This window comes from Vombatus ursinus, unplaced genomic scaffold, assembly GCF_900497805.2.
Source record: "Vombatus ursinus unplaced genomic scaffold, bare-nosed wombat genome assembly UNPS02011369.1, whole genome shotgun sequence".
Classification (NCBI taxonomy): Eukaryota; Metazoa; Chordata; class Mammalia; order Diprotodontia; family Vombatidae; genus Vombatus; species Vombatus ursinus.
Window position 1 is genome coordinate 4,966,843 of NW_020951147.1, and position 21,381 is coordinate 4,988,223.

At 56.0% G+C, this 21,381-nt stretch overlaps 3 protein-coding genes across 4 annotated transcripts; 2 read left to right on the forward strand and 1 right to left on the reverse strand.

Annotated features, from left to right (window-relative positions):
* Positions 1-1,367: 1,367 nt before the first annotated feature.
* On the forward strand, positions 1,368-4,334 carry CFL1 (cofilin 1). Its single transcript, XM_027856207.1, has 4 exons — positions 1,368-1,486; positions 3,024-3,331; positions 3,432-3,508; positions 3,731-4,334. The coding sequence occupies exons 1-4, from the start codon at positions 1,484-1,486 to the stop codon at positions 3,841-3,843; spliced, it is 501 nt and encodes a 166-aa protein (XP_027712008.1). The 5' UTR covers positions 1,368-1,483; the 3' UTR covers positions 3,844-4,334.
* A 277-nt stretch (positions 4,335-4,611) lies between these two features.
* On the reverse strand, positions 4,612-13,111 carry SNX32 (sorting nexin 32). Of its 2 annotated transcripts, XM_027856204.1 has the most exons (14): positions 12,547-12,765; positions 12,341-12,409; positions 9,507-9,611; positions 9,031-9,141; positions 8,822-8,943; positions 7,335-7,458; positions 7,089-7,193; positions 6,736-6,841; positions 6,428-6,503; positions 6,202-6,241; positions 5,726-5,812; positions 5,491-5,650; positions 5,325-5,410; positions 4,612-4,891 (listed from the first exon to the last, which is right to left on the reverse strand). In XM_027856204.1, the coding sequence occupies exons 1-14, from the start codon at positions 12,664-12,666 to the stop codon at positions 4,838-4,840; spliced, it is 1,365 nt and encodes a 454-aa protein (XP_027712005.1). In that variant the 5' UTR covers positions 12,667-12,765; the 3' UTR covers positions 4,612-4,837. The 2 variants fall into 2 exon arrangements, with proteins under 2 accessions (XP_027712005.1, XP_027712006.1); XM_027856205.1 differs by lacking the exon at positions 12,547-12,765 and adding an exon at positions 12,972-13,111 and having other exon boundaries at positions 5,491-5,812.
* Positions 13,062-21,158, forward strand: LOC114038722 (retinitis pigmentosa 1-like 1 protein). Its single transcript, XM_027856123.1, has 5 exons — positions 13,062-13,135; positions 13,174-13,821; positions 13,866-15,327; positions 15,953-16,148; positions 20,268-21,158. Exons 1-3 carry the CDS (start codon positions 13,062-13,064, stop codon positions 14,917-14,919), a joined length of 1,776 nt encoding a protein of 591 aa, XP_027711924.1. The 3' UTR covers positions 14,920-15,327; positions 15,953-16,148; positions 20,268-21,158.
* Positions 21,159-21,381: the final 223 nt, after the last annotated feature.

Sequence of the window (21,381 nt, forward strand, 5' to 3'; positions counted from 1 at the left end):
CTCCATAGTGTCCGGGAAATCCGCAGAGCGAACTGGCTAGAGCCCGGAATATTTGGGAACTCCCAGGATACAGTCCGGGGAATGTGCAGTGGGGACTAGAGCCTGGACAAGGAGCGTGCAGAGGGGGCTGGAGGAGACGCTGGCACAAGTACGGTGGAGATCGCCCGACTCTGGGCTTTGCATTCAATGCAATGGGGCAGGGGCAAGCACAGAGGTCAGCAGTCAGGCCGGCTGCCCCCTAGCCGGGGCTCCCCGGAGCCGTCGCTAGCCCTCTGCCCGCCCTCCCGCAGTTTCCATATAAGGCTCAGTTTCCATATAAGGCGCGGTGAACCGGCGCTCTCCCTGGCTCCGCCCCACCCCGGCTCATGCCCTAATAAGGCGATCTGGGGCAACCCAGAGCGGCAGGCGAGCGGGTGGGTGGGGGCTGGTCTCTAGGGCGACTGCGAAGCCCGCGCCCCCTCCTCCCCTCCCACAGGAAAGCGACTGGGCGAGCCTGCCTAGCGACCCCAGAACTCGGCTGCTCAAAGTCGCGGTCTCTGCCCTTGCTGGAAGTAGGCGGGGAGGGGTAGTGAGAGGACGGGTGCGGCCTTGCCTTTTGTTGGTTCGAGTTTTGTACCCGCCTGCGTCTCCCTAGCCATATGGCCCTGGACAGATCATTTCCTTCGCTTTGAGCCTCAGCTTTACCATCTGTAAAATGGGGGGCTTTGGATGCTCTCTGTTAACAATTCCGAAAATCTCAGTCATCCACATAGCCGAGTGAATCCTCCCCCTACTTCCATACCCACAGTAACCCCATCATGCGTGGTGTCCCCCCACCCCGCCTTGGCCTCCGGGTGGGTCGGCTTTGCGGAGCCACGCACGGATCAGCCCATCGCCGGCCCCCCGAAGGGGAAAAGGGCTTCATGTGGAAGTCCAGGTTCTTTGGTCTGCTGTTTCCTCTCTCTGCCTCAGTTTCTCCGGCTGCCGTATATGGTGCCCAGTTCCTGACAATGAGAATTGAGCCACCGCGGGCCTCACTTTTCCTCTCTGCAAAATGGGGACTAAAGCTGTGGCTCCTTTGTCAGCTGTGAGGTTACGATTAAGATCCAAGGACCCGGGCTACCGGCCCCTAGCCCCGGGAGCCCGAGCGGATGCCGACCAATGGGGGAGCGCTCCCAGCACTCCTGGCCCCGCCCCTCTCCGCCGGGGGCCGAACGCTAGAGCTCGACCTGCGGCCGAGCGAGGCAGAGAAGACTCCACTTCCCGGCGTGCCCCGGGGCGGCGCAGCGACTCCGAACTCCATTTCCCGTCGGCCCCGTCCCTGGAGCGCCGGAAGCTCGCCCCGCCTCTCATTGTGCGGCTCCTACTAAACGGAAGGGGCCGGGAGAGGCCGCGTTCAGTCGGCTCCAGGCAGCGGCGGCGAAGGAGCGAGTCCTTCCTCTCCTGTGGCCCTCGTTTCCTCCCTCACCCTCCCTCCCTCGCTCGCTCGCTCCTTTCCGGAACCATGGTGAGCGCGGGTCAGAGAGCTCCACAGGGGACCGGCGCCCGGGAGCGGGGGTGGTGGAGTCGGTGCAGCGGGCGGGGCGGCGTCCTCATCCTCTTCTCCATCCTCCTCTCCATCCTCCTCCCCATCCCTTCCCCTCCCCCTCCTGGGGCGCCGTGGGAGAGACCGGCGGCTGACCGGTGGAGGGGCTCGCGGCGCGTCGGGCGGGTGGCCGGGCGGCCAGGCGAGCGCGCGCGACGGCGCCCCCCTCCCGCGCGCTCTCGTCTGACGTTGACGGTTGTTGGGCGAAGCGGGCGCGCGCGCGACCCTCCCCCTCCCAACCGTTAAGTGTTCGGAAGGGAGGGGGGGTGGTTAGGGGCGCACGCGGCCCCTGTACTCGGGGGCGTCGCGCATGCGCGCTCCTCCGAGGGCTGAAACAGACCATGGGGCAGTTGGGGAGGGGGAGGAAGGGAAAGGGAGGGGGCGCGCGCTCGGCCCAGAGCACGCGGCTCCGCAGCTGGTGGAGGGCGGGGTGTCGGGCACGGCGTGATGCCCTGGGGCGGCCTGGCCCTTTCTGAGCGAGGATGACTCTTCTCCGCCGACCCGTGCTGGGGGGGCTCCGAGGCTTAAAGGGGGGAGTCTGCGGCCTGCCTGGGCCGGACCCCTCCCCCCTTCCTGAGGGGTTGCCGTGCTTATCGTCCCCGGGCAGGTTCCCTCCCCTCCCCTCCCACTCAGGAAGCGGCAGCGAAGTCACGCCTCTCACCTGCTTCCTCGGGGCCTTTCTGGTAGTGGGGTGAAAGCCTCCCCCGTTGCCTGCTTCTGCTAGGGTGGGGCATCAGAGCAGGACCCCCACGGGGTCCGAGGATCCACATGGTCCCACCCTGGACAGTTGTCTGAAAAGCGGGGGCTGGAGAGGGCCTCGTCCCGGCGTTCTTGGCCCTTTTCTCCACGTTCCCCTTGGGCAGGTGTCCTAGCCTGGGGGGGGGCCCGGCGGGCAGTGTAGACGAGGTGATCTCTGGGGCTTCTATCAGCTCTAGATCTGTGGTCCCTTAGGGCACTAAGTACCGGAATAGCTAGGACGAGAAGGGAGCTGTTGTCACAGCTGGGCTCTTGGGGAATCTTGGAACCGGGATCCAGGCTTTCCCTGGCTGGCCAGGCTGGGGGTTCCCCGGGTCAGGACCTCCTTGCTTGGGCACGAGCCAGTGACTTGCCTTAAGAGTTCTGGTGATGTGCCCACATTCCTCTGTGTCTTTGAGGTAGTAGGGTCAGGGAGAAGGCAGCTGGACTTGAGTCAGGAAGACCTGAGTTCAAATCTTTTTGATCCTGGCTAGTTTTTGCTTCTGGGCAAAAGTCATCTGGCCTCTTGTTTACTTGTTTGTAAAATGGGGAATGCGGCACCTCTACCTCTGCATGGGGGGGGGGGGGGTAGGGTTGTGAAAATCGCTTTGCAAACCGTGAACTATTCTCCTCTTACTACTAAGCAAATGGCGTTTCCTTTGAACCTGATGGGAAGGGCCCAGAGAGCATGCCCTCTCCCTCACCGGACTGTCCCTGCCCACAGGCCTCTGGGGTGGCTGTGTCAGATGGGGTGATCAAGGTCTTCAACGACATGAAAGTTCGCAAGTCCTCAACACCCGAGGAGGTGAAGAAGCGCAAGAAGGCTGTGCTGTTCTGCCTGAGCGAGGATAAGAAGAACATTGTTCTGGAGGAGGGCAAGGAGATCCTCGTGGGGGACGTGGGGCAGACTGTGGACGACCCCTACACCACCTTTGTCAAGATGCTGCCAGACAAGGACTGCCGCTACGCGCTCTATGACGCTACCTACGAGACCAAGGAGAGCAAGAAGGAGGACCTGGTGTTCATCTTCTGGTGAGGCTGGGGTGCCGGGCCTGCAGGGGCGAGCTTATCCCCCTGCCTTGGGCAGGCACCGGCCAGCCGGGGGCTTTCTGACCCTTGTCTCTCTCGCTAGGGCCCCTGAGTGTGCCCCCCTCAAGAGCAAAATGATCTATGCGAGCTCCAAGGATGCCATCAAGAAGAAACTGCCAGGTGTGTGTGTGCGCGCGCGCGTGTGTGAGAGATGGCATTTCCAATAGCGTGATCCTTTTTGGCGCGCAAGCCCGAATTTCGTTGGGTCTGAAGAACTGGGTGAGGAGCCTGACTCTGACTGTAGTGGGACCTTGGAAACTCGAGATTGGGTTTTTATCTGTAAAGTGGGGGTGGGTCTGACCCTTCCTTGGCTGTGACCCCCATCTCCTTTCCTCCTTGCAGGAATCAAACACGAATTACAAGCCAACTGTTACGAGGAAGTGAAGGACCGCTGCACCCTGGCTGAGAAACTGGGGGGCAATGCCGTGATCTCCCTGGAGGGGAAGCCCTTGTGAGTCTCCCACCTCTGGCCCCCTGCTGGGGCTGCCCGAGCCCAGTGGGGGAGCAGACTGCCCCCTTCCTGCCAGACCCGAGGGGCTGGGGGGATCCTAGCAGGGGCAGGGCAATCCCTTCACCCATTTGCCAAACCGCCCCCGACCCCTGACCTCCCCCACTTCCCCTGATGGCTCTGGCCTTCCCAAGCCGCCTTTGATATTCACTCCTCTTGAGTTGTAGCAGACCAAGGCCCCCCCGAACGCCCAGATGGGGGGGAGGCCAGTATTTTTTTTTTTAACTGACACCCCCTTTTACCCCTTCCCCGGTGCTGCCAACTTCTAACCGCAATAGTGGCATTGTGCTTGTTGTTTAGTTTTGTGTATAAATGGAATGTTGTGGAGACCCCCTCCCCCACACAGCCAGCTCCCCTCCCCCCAGTTACTCATGTGGCCAGTAAAAGGAAAGTTCAATTAAAAAAAAAAAAGACAAATAAAGAAAAGGTGAGCTGCTCTGTTCTGCAGGTGGTTGTTTTCTGGGCTGGGCAGGAGGAGAAGGGGGGCGGGGCAAAGCAAAGCATAGCAGGGCAGGCTCCCTTGGTGCGTCTCTCCCCCGAGTTCTGGCCTAGCTGTTGCCTGGGCACCTTTGATGGGTGCCCTTTGAGCTGCAGGACAGCCCTGGCTTAGGCTCAGGCTCTTCTCCCTCGAGCCAGGCCCGAAGGAGCTCTGCCAGATGAGCCCGTTATGGGGGAGCTCGCTCCCATGGCTGCTTCAAAGGGAGCACACGACATGCAGGGTCCAAAGCAGGCACCTTTATTTCCGTTAGCGGAGGGCAGACACTGCTGGCGTTGGCGCGTCTGACCTCCGTAGGTCTGAGGCAGTCTTTCTCTGGAAGCCGGGAGCTCGGGGCTTGGCCTGGACACCCCCTCTGCCAAGTGTTGTGGCTCCTTCCCCAGGGGTGGGGTGGGCAAGGCTGGGGCTGGGGTTCAGGACTGGGCCAGGGAGGGAGGAGAGGATGCTAGGGTTCTCCCTTGAGGGCAATGAGGGTGTTTCTTAGAAGGAGCGTGCTGGCCTGGGGAAGAGAGAACAGGGTGCTGCTCTGGGTGGGGGGGCAGTGTTCAACACTCCTTCCCTCAGTTCCCCAACTCAAGGATTACGAGTGACAGGTGAGACGTCCTCATCACCCTGGCAATGAGGGCTCAAAGAGACGTTTTACAGAGGAGGAAACTGAGGCCAAGTGTCTTTAGTAAAGAGACAGCGTGATACTGGCATATGCTGACACCCCTGTTATCTGACATCGTGCGCCTCGGTTTCCTCCTTTGTGAGATGGCAATTGTACCTACGGTCGGCCTCTCGCAGGGCTTCGCTTTGAGACAAGTGAAGTGGCAAAAGGCCTTTTGTGCCATTTTGAAAGCACTTGGTGGATGGCCCCCGGATGGTAGCCCCGGGGGCGGCCTGAGGCCCTACTCTTACCTTCCCTGGGGCCAGGGCAGAGGTGCCCTCACCTTGGCATGTTTGAGTTCCAGTTCCGCCAACTCGATGAGGTTCTTTCGGAAAGCAGATCCCCGGCGAGCCTTAAAGTCCATGAGCTCTGAGCCAGAGAATACAAGAGAGCGTTGGGCCGCGCTGCTGGGGGCCGCTCTGGCACAGGGTGCAGGGCGCTTCACTCACCATGCTTGGCCGAGTCGGACAGGTGCTCGAAGCGCCGGCAGCAGAGCTGCTGGTGGGTCTCCGCGGCCCGAACCTCCCGGTTTCTCATTCGGGCTTTGTCCAGGGCCTTGTTGGCGTTCTCATAGTCCACCAGTGCCCTCAGCCGCCGGTACAGCAGGTCCTGCAGGGAGACAGACAGCGATAGATGGGTCAGGAAGGCCTGTGTGTGGGCAGCTGGCCTGGGAACAGCTCTCACCTTGGCTGCCTGTGCATCCCTCATGTAGTAGTGCAGCATGTCCGACAGTTTGAGGTCCTCATCCGAGGCTACTCGGCCCTCCAGCTTCTGTGGGGACAGATGGACAAGGAAAGGAGGGGCCAGCATGTCTTGGGGCCTCCCCTGGCTGGGATGCTCTGGGGGGTGGGAGAGTATCTCTGTGCCCTAGGATGTTCACTGAGGTACCTGGAAACATGGTTCCTTCTTATTCCAAAGTGGCAGCATGGGGGCCTGGCCCCCACCAGCCACACTGCCCACTGACCAGCACTGGCATGCCACGCCCCCACAAACACTTGATTTCTGAGCCTTGGGCAAATGCCCTCTCCCCCATCTCCCCAACTTTCAAGCCAGGCCCTGTGCTGTGCAACTTCCCTCCTCTCCCACCATGAAGGAGAGAGGCCGACAGATCTCTGAACCTCCGTGAAGAGGCCAAGCCAACAGTAGGAAGGGCTTCTCACCCTCAGACGTTCAAATAGTTCAGCCAATTTGAGAAAGCTCCTAGGAGGAAGAGAGATAGGCCCTTACCGAGGGGCCCCGACGCCTGCTTTCTAGCCAAAGGCATCCTCTGGGGCTGGGGCTACACACGCCCTCCCCCACACCCTCTGGTTACCCAAGACCTCGCTTCGGGGACAGTGAAGGGCACAGAGGGGGAAGGGGCCTGGCACTGGGGAGGGGGTGTCTCACGTCTTTAGCTGGTGGACTTCCTGTGTGCCCAGACTGCTCAGCGCGGCAGAGATGGGGATGTAATCCTCAGCCAGGCCTGTTAGAGACATGCCCACCGTCAGAGCCTCCTGCTCCACACTTCTGGTCCAGTAGAGGGTCTTTGGGCCAGGGTGGGAAGGGGGGCAAACACCATTGCCGTGAGGGGTGACTTCTAGTCCCTTCTGTGGCACTGACCAGCTGCACGAGCTTGAGCAGGTCCCCCAGGTCTGTTACTTTGTTGGGGTGGGGAAATGGGGGTGTCAGGTCCTTTTAGGGGGGTCCCCACATACACTTGTGGGAGCGCATGACCCGGTCCGCACGCAGGCAGGCATCCCGGATGCGAGTGTGGTACTCCAATAAGAACGTCCTCTCGTGCTCAAAGAATTCGTCCACCTCCTAGGACGGAGGCCAAAGTAGAGAGGAGGGGACAGCTGGGGTCACCAAGGAGAGAGTGAAGGGCAGGTGGAGGCCCAACATCCAGAGGCCTCTGGTTTAGGGCCCCAGGGGATCTCTGAGGTGAGGCCTGAGGCCTGAGCCCTCGGTGAAGCAGCTTAGCCAGGGTCCCACTGGGAATCGCCCAACTCTGGCCCCCGACCCTGTGCTCTCACTCCACCCAACGCTGGGGGTCTGGGACCCCCCTCACCTTCAGTCCTGACACACCGGTAATGAGAGCCTCATCTGCTGACTTCACGATGTTCCTGATAAAGCCGCCAAACAGTTCCTTTTTATTCTTCCCACGAACGCTCAGCTGGGACAAAGGCAAGAGGGATGGGCTGGGCCTTGGCCTGGGCCTTGGCAGCCTCCTCTCTGCTGGCTGCTTGGTGCTTCTCCAAGCCCAGACCGGGGCAGGCCCAGCGGGCGACCTCAGGCCTCCCCCAATCCAACTCACATCTTGGCCGTATTCCAAGAAGACATACAAGTTGTGGTCCCGCCGGAGAGTAGGATGAGTAGCCAGGCGCTGCAGGAATACTTCGTGCATGGCTACTGTCTTCTTAAAGATGGCCAAATACTCCCTGGGGGAAGGAAATGTGCATTTATGCAGCACCTCCTGCGTGCTGGCCTCATTCCATCCTCACAACAACTCGGAGATGTGGGGGCTGCTGTTAACTCCATTTGGCAGCTGAGGAAACTGAGGCGAACAGGTTAGTGACTTGCCTGAGGTCACACAGTGTCTGGGGCTGTATTTGAACTCAGGCCCAATTCCAGGCCCAACACTCTTTGCCACCAGCTGCCCCACTTTTTCTGACGGCAAAAGTAGAGTGAGGGGTAATGCCCTCCCCCGTTCCCACCCCCACCCACTTTCTAGGCCAGGCTATTGAAAGTGGATGTGGATTTAGGGAGGCGGAGAAAGTAAGTAAGTAGGAGAAAGTAAGATATGTATATATATATGTATGTGTGTGTGCGCATGTGTATATATACACGTATGTCTATATACATGCATACATGTATATACACATTTCCCTTTCTCCCAGCAGTCTCGGGGGTAAGAGGTGCTGTGGTGTCCTGCAGGAAACCCTGGAGTGTGAATGGTGGAAGCCTGGGCTGATTTCCTTGCCCTGCTCTGACCCTTACTACAACTTGGTCAAGTGACTTAATCCATTTTGGTCTCAGTTTCTGCGCCGGCAAAATGGGGGCTTTTTTCGGTTGTTGAGTTATTTCTTAGTTGTGCCCAACTCTTTGTGACCCCATGTGGGGTTTTCTTGGTAAAGCTACTTGAGTGATTTGCCATTTCCTTCTCCACCTCATTTTACAGATGAGGCAACTGAGGCAAACAGAGTGAAGCGACTTGCCCAGGGTCACACAGCTAGTGAGCGTGTGAGGTCAGATTTGAACTCAGGTCCTCCTGACTCCAGGCTGGGTGCTCAAACCACTGTGCCACCTAGCTGCCCCCAGATGGGGGGAGTCAGGCTTTATTACCCACTTCCCAGGGCGGCTGTGAGGAAAGTCCGCTGTAAAGAGACATCTTCTCTTATTGTTAATTAACACCTCATGGTTAATTAAAGGGGTCAGTCAATGTGGTCCAAAGGAGGAGTGGGGCCATCTCCCGTGGAATGTAAGCTCCCTGAGGGTAAGAATTGCTTCATTCTTTGTAGGTGTTTTCCCAAAGCCTCACAGTTACTCCTAAGTGCAAAGGACCTGGGAGGACCCCGAGTCTAACCTCATTTTACAGAGCGGGTAACTGAGGCCCAGAGAAGAGAAAGGTGCATGTTGGAGGAGACTAGAACCCAGGTCTCCCGGCCTCCTGAGCCTGCATCCTCCTCATGCCTCCGCTGCACTGTCTTGTGTGGGGGCCCTGGCCAGGGCAGGGCAGGGCAGGGTGGGGCAGGGGTGGGGAGGCGTCTGCAGGAGGGGATGAGCCATGCTGGGAGGTCTCACCCCTCAAGCTCTTGCTTCATCTTGGCAAACTCTTCCCTGGTGACGGAGCTGTCACCTTCCCCCAGCCTTTGCAGCTTTTCCCGGGAAGCTTCAAAGTCTGGCTTGGGGGGCGCTGGGGGTATCTGCTCAAAACAGAAGCTGAGAAGTCCCCCAAGGATCCCAGAGCCCCCCACCCCTTCCCGCTCCCCCCAGGCAGCCCTGGTCCTCACAATGATGCCCGCGTAGTCCTCATTGTCTGTGTACGCATCGTGAAGCCAGATGAATTCCTCGTGTTGCCGAACTACAGAGAACTCAGTCTGGCTGAAGTGTGGCAGGCAGCTCTGAAAGGGAAGGTCAGCCCCGCTGACGCCCCCTCAGGACCAGCAAACCCTGTTCACACCCTCCTCCCCCGTTGTTCTGCTCTGGGACACTTCCCACAATCCTTTTTGGGCTCCGGTCCAAAGTGGAAAGAGCCAGGGGCTGAGGGCCAGAAGCCAGGGGTTCAATAGGATGGCAGGAAGCTAAAAATTGACAGAATTTGCTTTCGAGCACAGGTGTCTGTGGTGGGGAGAGGGGGCCTCTAGCCCCGGTGGAATGTTGTCTGTGGGTGGGGCCTAGTACTGGTCTGGAGTCCCTTGACCCCCTGAATAAGTCTGTGGTATAGCGACAGAGGTGGAGACTCCGTATAGGGAAGTGTCAACCTCACCTTGGTATGAACTGTGAATTTCACTTTGTCCCTCTCGCTGACCGCATCAGAGATCTCCACCTGCAAGGCGCCATCTCCCTGCAGAACCACGGACACGGAGCAGGGCTGCAGAGGGGGAGGCAGTGAGCGGGTGCCCTGGTGTGGCCCACCTGCCCTCGTCTTCCTCCCTAGCCTGCATCCTGGGAGTCCTCCCAGAAAAGCACCAAGGAGTGAACTTGGGCCTAGGAGGGCCCTCGCACAAGGTTTCCAAATGGGCTCTTGGCCACAGTCACCTGAGTGGTGCATGCTGGGATATGACCCCAGATCTTGTCACCAAATCTAGGGCCCTTTCCACTGTCCTACTCTCAACCTCAACACCCCCCAGGAACCCAGAGCATCCTCAGCGGCCCCTGTCCCAGTCACTCATTGGGCCCCAAGTCCCTAGCAGTGATTGGAGAGCATCACTCCTCTTTAGAAGGGGGCAGGAAGCCATTCCATTGCCTTTTATTTGTTTTTGTTTTTTACGTGAGGCAATTGGGGTTAAGTGACTTGCCCAGAGTCACACAGCTAGTGAGTGTTATGTGTCTGAGGTCGGATTTGAACTTGGGTCCTCCTGACTCCAGGACCAGTGCTCTGTCCACTTGTGCCATCTAGCTGCCCCCCCTCCATTGTCTTTTAATACCACAAAGACTCCCCTTCATTCAGCCCTTCAGGAGGTACACTGTCCATTCATCCATCCAGAAGCGGGCTTTCAGGCAGGGTTTGGGGAGATCTGGATCTTAGTGCCGGACCTGGGATCCAGCTATGAATTCTGCCCCTTGGATTTATTAGTTCTGCGACCATGGTTTCTTCATCGTATCGTTCACCTTACATGATCAAGGTGAGGCTCCCCGAGATAAGAGGTCCAAGTGCAGAGTATTTTGAAAGAGCTACTTAAATGCCTATTGTTATTAGCCAAGCCATCTGGGGCAGGACCCTTTCCATATCAGTCTCCTCAGACCCACCAGCCTCGGGAAGGTTTCATGAGGATCTGTGTCTGTGAATATGCTTTGGAACCAACCATAAAGGGGGGCAAGGATGTGTGGCATTCTTTCTTCTTCCTTCAAGCCCTCCCCACAAGAGAGACCCCAGGCTGTGGGGGAAGGGAGCACCCTGCAGCTGTGGATCTTGCCTGGCCCCAATCCGCAGCTCCCAGCTCCTCCCCTTCTTCCAAGCTCCTCAAGGGAAGAAATGGTTTTCCTTCTGTCTATGGATATGAAGTGCTTGGCATATGGCAGGTCATCCGTTAATGAATGCTCATTGATTGACTGATTTAGGAAAACGCTCTGATTGGCTAATTCCACTAGCTAAGGTGTTTGTTAGTGACTTGGGGAGCAACCTGGAGAAGGATGCTCAGCCCAAAGGACTAACTCTCTCTAATGGTGGTACTTCAGGCAGGGGGCTGCACTTCAACAAATAATAAGGTACACATACTTAAGCAGTCACCCCTTCGCATGTGTATACACACACACACACACACACACACACACACACACACGCAAACACATTGTTTGTCCTCTGTAGAATGGAAGCCCCTTGACTCCAGGGGCTGTTTTCATTTTTTGTCTTTGTACCCCCAGAACCTACTACAGTGGCATGCACAGAGTAGGCCTTCAGTAAGTGCTAGTTGTATTTGACTTGTTTAAATCAAATAGAATTCCACATCCTGTTTCCCATCCAGGTCCCTGGGTGCAGCTTCTGTCTCCTCCCGGGCACTGCCTCTTATCACTTGGTCTCCCCAATTTCTTCTGTTCTAAGAACATTTTTGTCCTCTCCAGCCATCAGGAGATCGCCCTCTCCTGACCTTCCTCCTCTGCCTCACCATCCTGAGTCTCTTGTCTGTCCTTTCCCTGATTGGCCCTACAAGTCGGGGTCCCTGGAGACCAGCTGGGCCTGCTCTCAGCCAGAGCTCTTTGCCAGATCTGCTGTTGGGAGATAGCAACAACTTCTGCCTGAGGGGGAGGCAGAAGAGGTGGGTGGGGAGGGTCTCCCCTGGGCATCTCCCTCTTGTTCCACTAGGTTACTCAGTCCAGGGATTTCCATCAGAGGATGTGACTGGTTCTTCCTGGGTCTTGCCTGGAGGTGGGGGGGGGAAGAGGAGGAGCAAAGAACTTGGAGCCAGAAATGTGGTGTCTGAACCCTGGCTCTGCTGATTTCTTCTTGCCTGACCTTGGGCATGCCCTGGCCGGCTCTCTGAATCTCAATTTTCTCATCTGTAAACTGAGCTTGTCTTAGGTGTCATCCAAGGTCCTCCGTGCCTGCTCTTTGGAGAGAGCTGCCCTTGCCTTGACCCTCCCACCTGCAGGGCCCCCTCCCGATTCCCTACTACCAGGAGCGACCCTGGGATCAAAAGTGAGGATGGGTCCTTGGGATCCCCACCCTAGCCCTTCTCTCCCTGGCCTTGGGCCCTTCCATGCAAACCTGGCAAAGGTCCAGAGGCATCCATCCATCCATCCATCCAAACACTCATCCATCCACCCACCCATCCATCCTTCCTTCCATCATCCTTCCATCTACTCATCCATCCACCCACCCATCCATCCTTCCTTCCATCATCCTTCCATCTACTCATCCATCCATCCATCCATCCATCCATCCTTCCTTCCATCATCCTTCCATCTACTCATCCATCCATCCTTCTATCCACCCATCCACTCATCCACCCATCCATCCATCCTTCCATCCACTCATCCACCCATCCATCCATCCATCCACCATCCACTCATCCACCCACCCACCATTCACCCATCCACCCATCCACCCATCCACCATCCACCCATCCACCCACCCATCCACCCATCCACCCATCCCGTTACCTGGCGCTCCTCCCCTGGGTCCGGATTCTCCTCCATCACTGGTCCTCTTGCGCCACCTCTCTTCTGCTTCTACAGGAGGCAAGAAGAGGGCCAGCTTCTAGCCTCCTGGGCGCCTCCTCTACCCCGACCGCACCCCAACCCTAGGGGACCCTCGCGTCCCCTGCAACCCTCCCGTCCTCCCTCTTCCCGTCCGCCCAGATCCGCACCGACCCAGTCTTCCACCCCCGCCCCCCAGGGAGTCCTCTGGAGAGGGCGGGGGAGGCCGCCAGGTTCCGCCCCCACCGCGCTCTCTGAATGGATGGAGGGGCCTGTCTCCGTGCTTTCATTGGCTCCTCCGTCTGTCCCTCCCAGCAGCAGGTACCGCCTCGTAAAGGGGAGTGCGGATAGCAGGGAGAGGGCGGGGCTGGAGTCCAAGCGCAAGTCCGGCAGGGAGGACGCAGGCCCCGGCGCAGCTCCCTCCTCTCCCCTCGGCCCTCCCCCGGCAGGCTCCGCAAGCTGTGCTCCCCACGCCTCCGGGGGTGTAGACGCCTGGCGGCTCTTCACAGCTCCCTACTCCTGGCCCACAGCCCCTCCCTTCCTGTCTGCCCCGAATCCCCCTCCCCCTTCTGTCCTTCTCCTCCCTATTACTCACCCCCTCCCTTATCAATCAATGGACAAGCATTAATGAACAGTGCTCAGTAAAGCACCCGCTATGTGTTTTGCACTCTACTAGGCACTGGGGATGCCCAGACGAAATAACGACGAGGAATCAGGCCCCGCTCTACAAAGCCTCCAGAGCCCACCCCTTGCTCCCCCGCCCCTTTCCGCTCCTTTCTCCCCGCGGCGGTCCGAAGGCAGCTGGTGCGCAGGCGCGGGACCTCCCCTCAGGGCAGGGGTGGGGCGCGGAGCCGGCTCGAGCTGCTGCGCCTGCGCCGCCCCTCCGCCCGCCGGCCCCACGCCTTAGGGCTGGGGGAGGGCGGGATCGGGAGCGCGCTGGCGGGCGGGTCCGGAGGCGGAGGCGGAAGCGAGGCCGGGGCCGGCCCGGGCAGGGCTCGAGCTTATGGGGGGGCTCGGCCTGGAGGCCGGACCCCGGCCGGACGGCCTGGGTGCGGGTGTGGCCCTGGCCGTGGGGCGGGGAGGCGGAGTCCTAGATGTGAGAGGCGGGGCCCGGCTGACGCTGAGGCCGTGGAGCCTGGCCGTGTGGGGCCGGCCCGGACGCCCCGGCAGAGCTGGTGGAGCGTGGAGCCCTGGCAACCGGCCGCGGCCCCGGCCAAGGCCAAACCGTCGCCTCGCCCGCGGCCCTCGATGGCCGGCCAGGGCCACGCCCACCAGCGCCGCTCCGCGGCCGTGCGGGTGAAAGGCCGCCGCCTGTCCGCCTGGCAGCAGGCCCGGCCGCGGCCAAAGGCACCGCAGTGGGCTAACACCCGCGCCTCCCCGCTGGAGTCCGAGGCATCGGTCGGTCGGTCGCCAGCTCGTCTTCGTCTTGGTCTTCGTCCCCCAAGGCCCGGAAATGCGTGCAGATTATGCACGAGAGGGTGTAGTATAGCTGGGAGCCACTGAAGGTGCTGGGCTGTAGCCTGCTGAAGCGCGAAGGCAAGCCCCCGGCCCAGCCCTCAGCCCCGCCGCCCCCGCCCCCCTCCAAGAAGCCGGCCAGGGCCCCCGCGGGACGGGAGCTCTGCAAGGACGAGGGAAGCGAGCAACCACGAGAAGTCGGGGCACCAGCCACTCCGGAGGCGGGGGCTACCGGGGCAGAGGGCGTGCAAACCCCGGGGGCAGAAGGCGAGAAGACCCCGGGGGCAGAAAGGGAGCAGACCCGGGGGACTGAAGGCGAGAAGACCCCAGGGGCAGAAGGGGAGCAGACCCGGGGGACTGAAGGCGAGAAGACCCCAGGGGCAGAAGGGGAGAAGACCCCAGGGGCAGAAGGGGAGCAGACCCGGGGGACTGAAGGCGAGAAGACCCCGGGGGCAGAAGGAGAGCAGATCTCGGGGCCTGAAAGCGAGAAGACCCCAGGGGCAGAAGGGGAGCAGACCCGGGGGACTGAAGGCGAGAAGACCCCGGGGGCAGAAGGGGAGAAGACCCCAGGGGCAGAAGGGGAGCAGACCCGGGGGACTGAAGGCGAGAAGACCCCAGAGGCGGGGGCTGCTGGGGAAGAAGGCAAGCAGCCTCAGGACCAAGGCCAGGGCCAGTTGCTGGAGCATGCAGAAGTTCCCAGTCAGGAGGAGAAAGGCGTTGACAACCAGAAAATCGAGATGATCGAGAAAAGGGCTGAGGAAGGAGAAGTTCTGGAGGAAGGAAGGTTGAAATGGAACGAAGTAAATAAATCGTTTTCTTCTGAGGGAGGTAACCTTTCCCAAGGGACCGGGGCTCAATGCTCGGAACTAGAACTTGAGGCCACCACAGATAGCCCAGCCACCACAGCCTTGGGAGTGAAGGAAGTCTATGTGAACCAGAGAGAGTACGAGGAAGAAAGCCTTGTGAGGAGCGATGCCCACGAAATGATGGCAGGGGAGCAGCTTAGTCAAGGGGCCGAGGAAGAGAAGCAAGCCCTCCAGGGCGCTGATGGAGGAGGAGAGGTGGAGAAGGAGCCTGAGGGAGGATAGATGGCAAGAGACAGAAGAGAGAGAGCAGATGAAACAGCCAGGGTCACGAAGGAAGGCACTGGGCCAGGAGGGGTGGGGGCAACTTGGACAGAAAGATTGGGCTTGGTGGGGGCTTTGCAAGGGAGGAAGATGGAAGTGCGGGGCTCTGGGGCACATTCTCAGAAAAGACACGAAAGGGTGGGGTAGCAGTACTGCTAGACAGCATGGAGCCAGTCCTTGCCAGGGGTGGGGGAGCAGGGCTGGAGAAGGCAGCTTCCAGGTGGAAATCCTGAAGAATCAAAGAGCGGAGAATGAAGAAACCTTGAAAAAGATGCCAGACTGAGGTGCCCAGAGTCAATGCTTGTGTATCTAAGCATATATCAGGAAGAAAGACTTTGAAGAAGAATGAGGTGATGAAAGAAATGAAAGGTGAGGATTAGGAAGCAGACAGGAAGTAAGGGAGGACATTCTGGTACCTCTTCTGCCTCTTTCCACCCCCCCATACTCCCCTTTGGGGCTCCTCCTCTCCCCCACATTGCCAGTGCAGCTGTCTGCTTAGACAAGTCCTTAGCCAGGCCCAGGAGCCACCAGGGGCCCAAACAGACCTTCCCCCAGCCTTTTATTTTCAGCACTTTGTCTCTTTCAGCAAGTCTCTCTTCTGTCAACAAACAAGTGATAATGGTCCATTATTTCTGAGATCTTATCTGGCAAAAAGTCGGTTTCTCCTGGTACCTCCTTGCCTTTTCTACCAACACAAAGCTGGCTTGTGCCCTAAGCTGCCCTTTCTCAGCTCTCTCACCGTCCCCATCTCCCAGTGTTACTTCACTGCAGCCAAATGAACTTTCCTCGGTCCCTTTTGCCTTCTTTCCCTCCTTCCTTGTGGACCTTATTTTTGTACCTCCTGTTCCCCATCCACATCTTTCTGGGTGCCCCAGTCCCATGCTGCCCCTCCAGTCCTGGAGCTTGGTTGGGGGGAAGGAGGGCTGAATGTGTACTTAAGTAGCAAGAGTTAAGATTCCAAATGCCAACGACAATGTTTGCATCTTTTCCCCAGATCACTGCCCTGCTGAGTAGGCAGCCCCAGGATTCTGGGATTCCCTGGTGCTGGGGAATGTTGAGCTTTGCTTTTCTGATTGGTTTACCAACTGCCTAATCCAGCATCCTCCATCTTGTCCAATGAGCTTTGGAGCCATCGAAGCCAGGAAGGCCACACGAAGGGAATGGAGCCTCCAGCCGCCCTTCCAAGCTGTGTAAGTGCCCACGCTGTTCACCCAAGCAGCCAGAGGGGCCCTTGGTGCTGCCTCCTGCTGGGATCACCACGGCACCGCTCCCCGGGGGGAATGATGAGGGCAGTTTGGGTCCTTGGGATTGTCTGAAATGGAAACGACCTGTTTTGCCTTATGTGGGTCTTTCATGATTTTACAAGCATTTAGTCTGACCTTTCCAAAGCCCTCTCCTTTTTCAAATACATTATTCAGAACACAGTATCTGCAGTGCAATGTATTGGAAAGAGAGTTGAGAATCTCAAGTCAAGAGACCAAGGTTTGAGTCCTGCCTTTGCTTCTTGGGAGACATGTGACCTTCCAGTCTCTGGGTCTCAGTTTCCTCCTCTCTAAAATGAGGGCATCAGACCCAAAGCTCTAATCCTCTATATCTAAGATCCCCGGACTTGTCAATCTCACGTTTTCCTCATGTATGTCCTGATTGACGCATGCTCCTCTAATACCAGGCTTCTTCACCTTGGGCAGTCTGCCAGGGAAGGCCTTTAAGTCCACAAAATAAACTGCACAGGACTATAATTATAATTACAGAATTATTGGGGAAACCAAGTGAATCAGAAGACAGTGGGCCAAATAGAAAAGAGCCTCAGTCACAGGTTGAACTAGGTCGGTAAAGCCCCTGCTGTGCGGGGTATTCATGGCTTCCTGGCCCTCATGGGAGGGTCTTTGGCAGCCTGAGGTTATTTCCAGATGGACTGGGACAAGCATCATGGCATTGTGGGAAAACACTGGCTTTGGATTCAGAAGCCCTGAGTTCAAATCCTCCCTCTCTTACCTTGAACCTGTGTGACCTTGGGCAAGGCACTTCCCTCCTCAGGCCTCAGTTTTCTCCTCTGTTAAATGAGGGTGTTGGACTTGATGTCCCATAAAGGCCCCTTCCTGTTCTAAATCTATAATCCTCATAACGATATGAAATTAGCTTTCTTATTTCACATATTGGCCTTCAAATTCTTGGTGATTCTGGTTAAAGGAATAAGATTTACCTCCCATTTGTCATCACATTAATTAAGTTAATTAAGCACTGGGCTGGTTCTAGCCATTGGTGAAAGAGAATTTCATACAGCTTATAAGAGGAAAAAGCTGACCTCTAGTTGCAAGGCTTGGATTTGGGCCTTTGCTTTGTCTCTCCTTAGCTCTGTAACCTTGGAGAAGTCACTTCTCTAGGCCTCAGTCTCTTCCTCTGCAGAATGGGAGGCTTAGACCACATGGCCTGGAAGAAGCCTTCCTTCTCTGACATCCTGGAATTCTGGAGCTCAGTGCCCAGACCTGAGTGTTCTTGGTTAGAAATAATTTTTATTCTGTGCTTCAGGATGTCTAGTGATTCAAAAGCCCTGTGGTCAGGACATTGTCCAAAAATGAAACGAGGCACAGAACAGCACCTGATGCACGTTTATTTCTAGCAATAATTAGGACCTGTGTATCTAATGGGGCAGTTGAGGATTAAAAACTGACTGCATGGGTTTCTAGCACTTTTTGGAGAATGCAGTGGTCTAGCTTTGCGAGTGAAGCCAAGATGCAGCCTCTTGCGTCTGTCTCTCTGGCCCTAGGAAGGGGCTGCTACAGGGTCATTTCTGTCTCAGCTCTGGGTCTGGCTCAGCACAGTGCAACCCCTCATGCTAGGCTGGGCCACAGCCACTCTCTGACCAGGAACTGTGGCCTGCATTGGTGTACAAGAACACCCATACCATGAAATCCCACGGCCTCAGAATCTCTGTATATGAAGCAGGCCTTGTTGGAGGGACTGTGGGAAACTTCCTGATGGTGGCTTAGGACAGGCAGTCTGTCTTCTAGTACCCAGGCTCCTGGGAGGGTCACAGTGTGGTGGATGGATATTGGAAGAAATTATAGGAATATCTCCCCTATGCCTTATTCCATTTTCTGAATGTCTCAGATCAGACGCCCTGTGGCTCCTTGTCTGTTTCTAATTCAGTTTTTATTAGATTTCATTGCCTAACAATAATTTGGTCTTTGAATACTGAGAAAATGTGTTTATATCCAAACCCAAAGTTAATTTGATTGAAAAAAAGGAAAGTAATATGTTGTATTTTGGTTGAGGATGAATTTGATCAAGGCAAGAAATGCTTTTTATCCAACCTCTTCCCAGCGTCAGCGTTCAGGTTCCGCGGGGTAACCATGTTCATTCAGGCTTTGGAGAGGGTAGGAAAGAGCCCGCTACGCTTTCTCCTTCCTCCCCCTCCAGGGGTAAGAATCTGAAATGGACAAAACCCTGCCATGTTTAGTAGGGTTGATGGCAGCTAGAGAATGAAGTGTGAGGGCTGAGACCCGAGCACTGCTGCCGGGATGCAAAGCCTGACCTGGAAGACGGCCCCACGCCCCCGAGCCACTATGCTCCCACCTGCCACTGGGGGGCGCTAGTAGCAAACTTGGCTTTTAGGCTGTGCTGCTGAGACCCAGATTAAAACAAAGGGAAAACAAGTCTCCAGACCCATCGATTTTTACCCGCCACTTTCCTCTGCTTGCCACGTCATGCAGAAAGTCATTTTCAGAACTCTGTGGGGAAGAGTTTCAGAACTGGTAAGAGGTCGACAACATAATTCCAGGCAGTGAAACTTTGTGCAGAACAAAATCTGTTGGGAAATTGTGTCTTTCCTACTCAAGTCTGTGGAATGCTCAGGGGAAAGAAGAGCTCGGAGATTTGGAACCGGAAGCCTTCTCATAGCCAGCCCCTTAATTTTGGTTTTGTTTATTTTTTCATTTTTCATTTAACTTCCTCCTGCTCCCAATTAAAAAGAAAAACCAAACCCTTATAAGAAATACCCATAGTCCACCAAGCCGTGCCCATGTTGCCTCTGTCCAAAAATGTGTATTATGTCCTGCATCTTGAATCCAGCCCCTTTCTGCAAGGAGGGCCAGATACGCTCAGGCAGCTCAGATCATAGAATGCCAGCTTATTCTGGATAGCAGGACAAAACCCAATGTGCATCTTCATGCCTGGAACACAGCGAGGATGACGGAAAGGGATGCTCTCCTGGCGTTTCTGCATCTGAGATGCTGCTCTTTTGCCTTTTCCCACACACAGGACAGCCAGAACAGTCTTTGGCCATTTCCCTACTCTGCTGTTATCAGTACAGACCTTCAGGATCTGCATTTCTCATTAACTTTCCATAGTCTGACTTTCCTTTTGGCCATCCATTGTTCATTTCCTCCCAGAGTATGCGAAACTCTCCACTGGCCTCAAGTCCCCAGGCTGTTGCCCAGAACGACATTCTTGGCAGATGACATCATCCTCTGTGTACAGAAGAGGTCTAGATTATTAGGAATGTTTTCTCCCTTATTTCCACCTCTCCATCTAAAATCATCTCTGAGAAAAATCTGATATTCCAGTGGATATCTGACCTCACTGATGTATGGGCCTGTCTCAGGGTGTGACTCACAGATCTTCCATCCTTCTCATCCAGGGTAATTCTGGTCTGTCTCTTAATGAATCTGCAGCAGAAGACCCGCCCACCATGAAGGTGACCCTCTTCTAGGGTGGTTCTAGATATTATCACTCTTCCTCCCTGATCAGCCCTAAGTCTCTTCAAGGCCACTTTGTTAAAGGAATAGGCAGACTTTGCAGGTGACATCCTATAACAGACCATCTCTTTATTGATACTGAGTTGACTGAAAGATGTCCAGAATACAATATCCCATTGTCCTTATGTGTTGACTTAGAAAAAGCATTTGAGGGGCAGCTAGCTGGCACACTGGATAGAGCACTGGCCCTGAAGTGAGGAGGACCTGAGTTCAAATCCAACCTCAGACCAAACACTTGACACTTACTAGCTGTGTGATCCTAGGCAAGTCACTTAATCCCAATTGCCTTAAAAAAAAAAAAGAAAGAAAAAAGAAAAAGTACTAGCAAACACCACCTTGAGGATTCTCATGTATATGTCAACATAATAGATTTCTTGAAAGAAATAACAGAGGGGTGACTTGTTTAGGCCAGGACAGTGTTAATATCAGATGAGGCAAGAAACAGGGAGAGGTGTTTGCCACCATCATGGAGGGAATTCCACGCAAGGTCCTCCAGGTGCTACAGCTTGTGGATGTGTCATGCTGATTGCATCAAACTCTCAAACTTTTCAGAGCCTCCTCACCAGAACAACTCAAGAGTTCAGCCTAACTATTCACAGAGGAAACACCAAGTGGATGAGTAGATGAAAGATACTTGTTGTTCAGACTGTGTTCAGCAGTTGGATGGGCAACCCACAGGCTTCTCCATAAGCATGTGGATATTTGACAAATACCCTCAGTGGACAAAGAGGTAGGCCCAGGGTTAACCAGCGGGAGGAGAGCCAGTTGGACTGCTTTAGGGACATTGTGCAGTCCTTTTGACCACAAGCTTCTCCCTCAAAGAAAGGCCTGCGATTCAGGACATCCAGCAGATGGAAGCTGTGTGGCTTCAGGTCAGAGAACAGGCTTCCAATTGAGGATGACCCAGAGGGCAAGAAAGAGGTGCAGGGGGAGGGGGTGGGAAGAGCAGCCTGACTGCTACACCCTTAGAAGGGAGGAAAAGGAAAAGGAAGCAGTCTAGAAGATCTCGTTGCAGAAAGGTGGAACAGTGGTGGAGTGAGAGGAAAGGCTGAGCCTAGGAAAGCCAATCTGGGGACGCCTGTGTGTGGAGAGCTCCTGGGAGGCCCGGGACACCTGCGCTGCACAGGCTGAGTTGTGATCTACCTGGCTGGAGGGAGGAGGGACTGCCATGGGGAAGACTGAGCAGCATCTCTCAGAGGCTGAGTCTGATATATTTTCTCTGACACAACAGGTACTTCTCAGCAGACACAGACAACCCTCCCTACAAAGTACTCCTTGAAAACAGTAGCTGATCAAATGTTCCCAGAACGAAGGGACATGCCCTTTAAGCTTGCTAGGTAGGTGGTTATGTGTATTTATGGTTTTCTGGTTAGAATGTAAGCTCTCAGCGTGGTGGATAGAGTACTGGCTCTGGAGACGGGGGAGCTGAGTTCAAGTGTGGCCTCAGATGCTTGACACTTACTAGCTGTGTGACCCTGGGCAAGTCACTTAACCCTGATTGCCTCACCCCCCAAAAAAAAAGAAAAGAAAAAGAAAAGAAAAGAATGCAAGCTCCCAGTGAGTAGGGATTGTTTCCTTCTGTGTATTTGCATGGAGAGGGTACTTAATAAATGCTTGTTGATTGAATGACACTCAGGTATTGAGGTAAGCTCTCACAAGAACATTT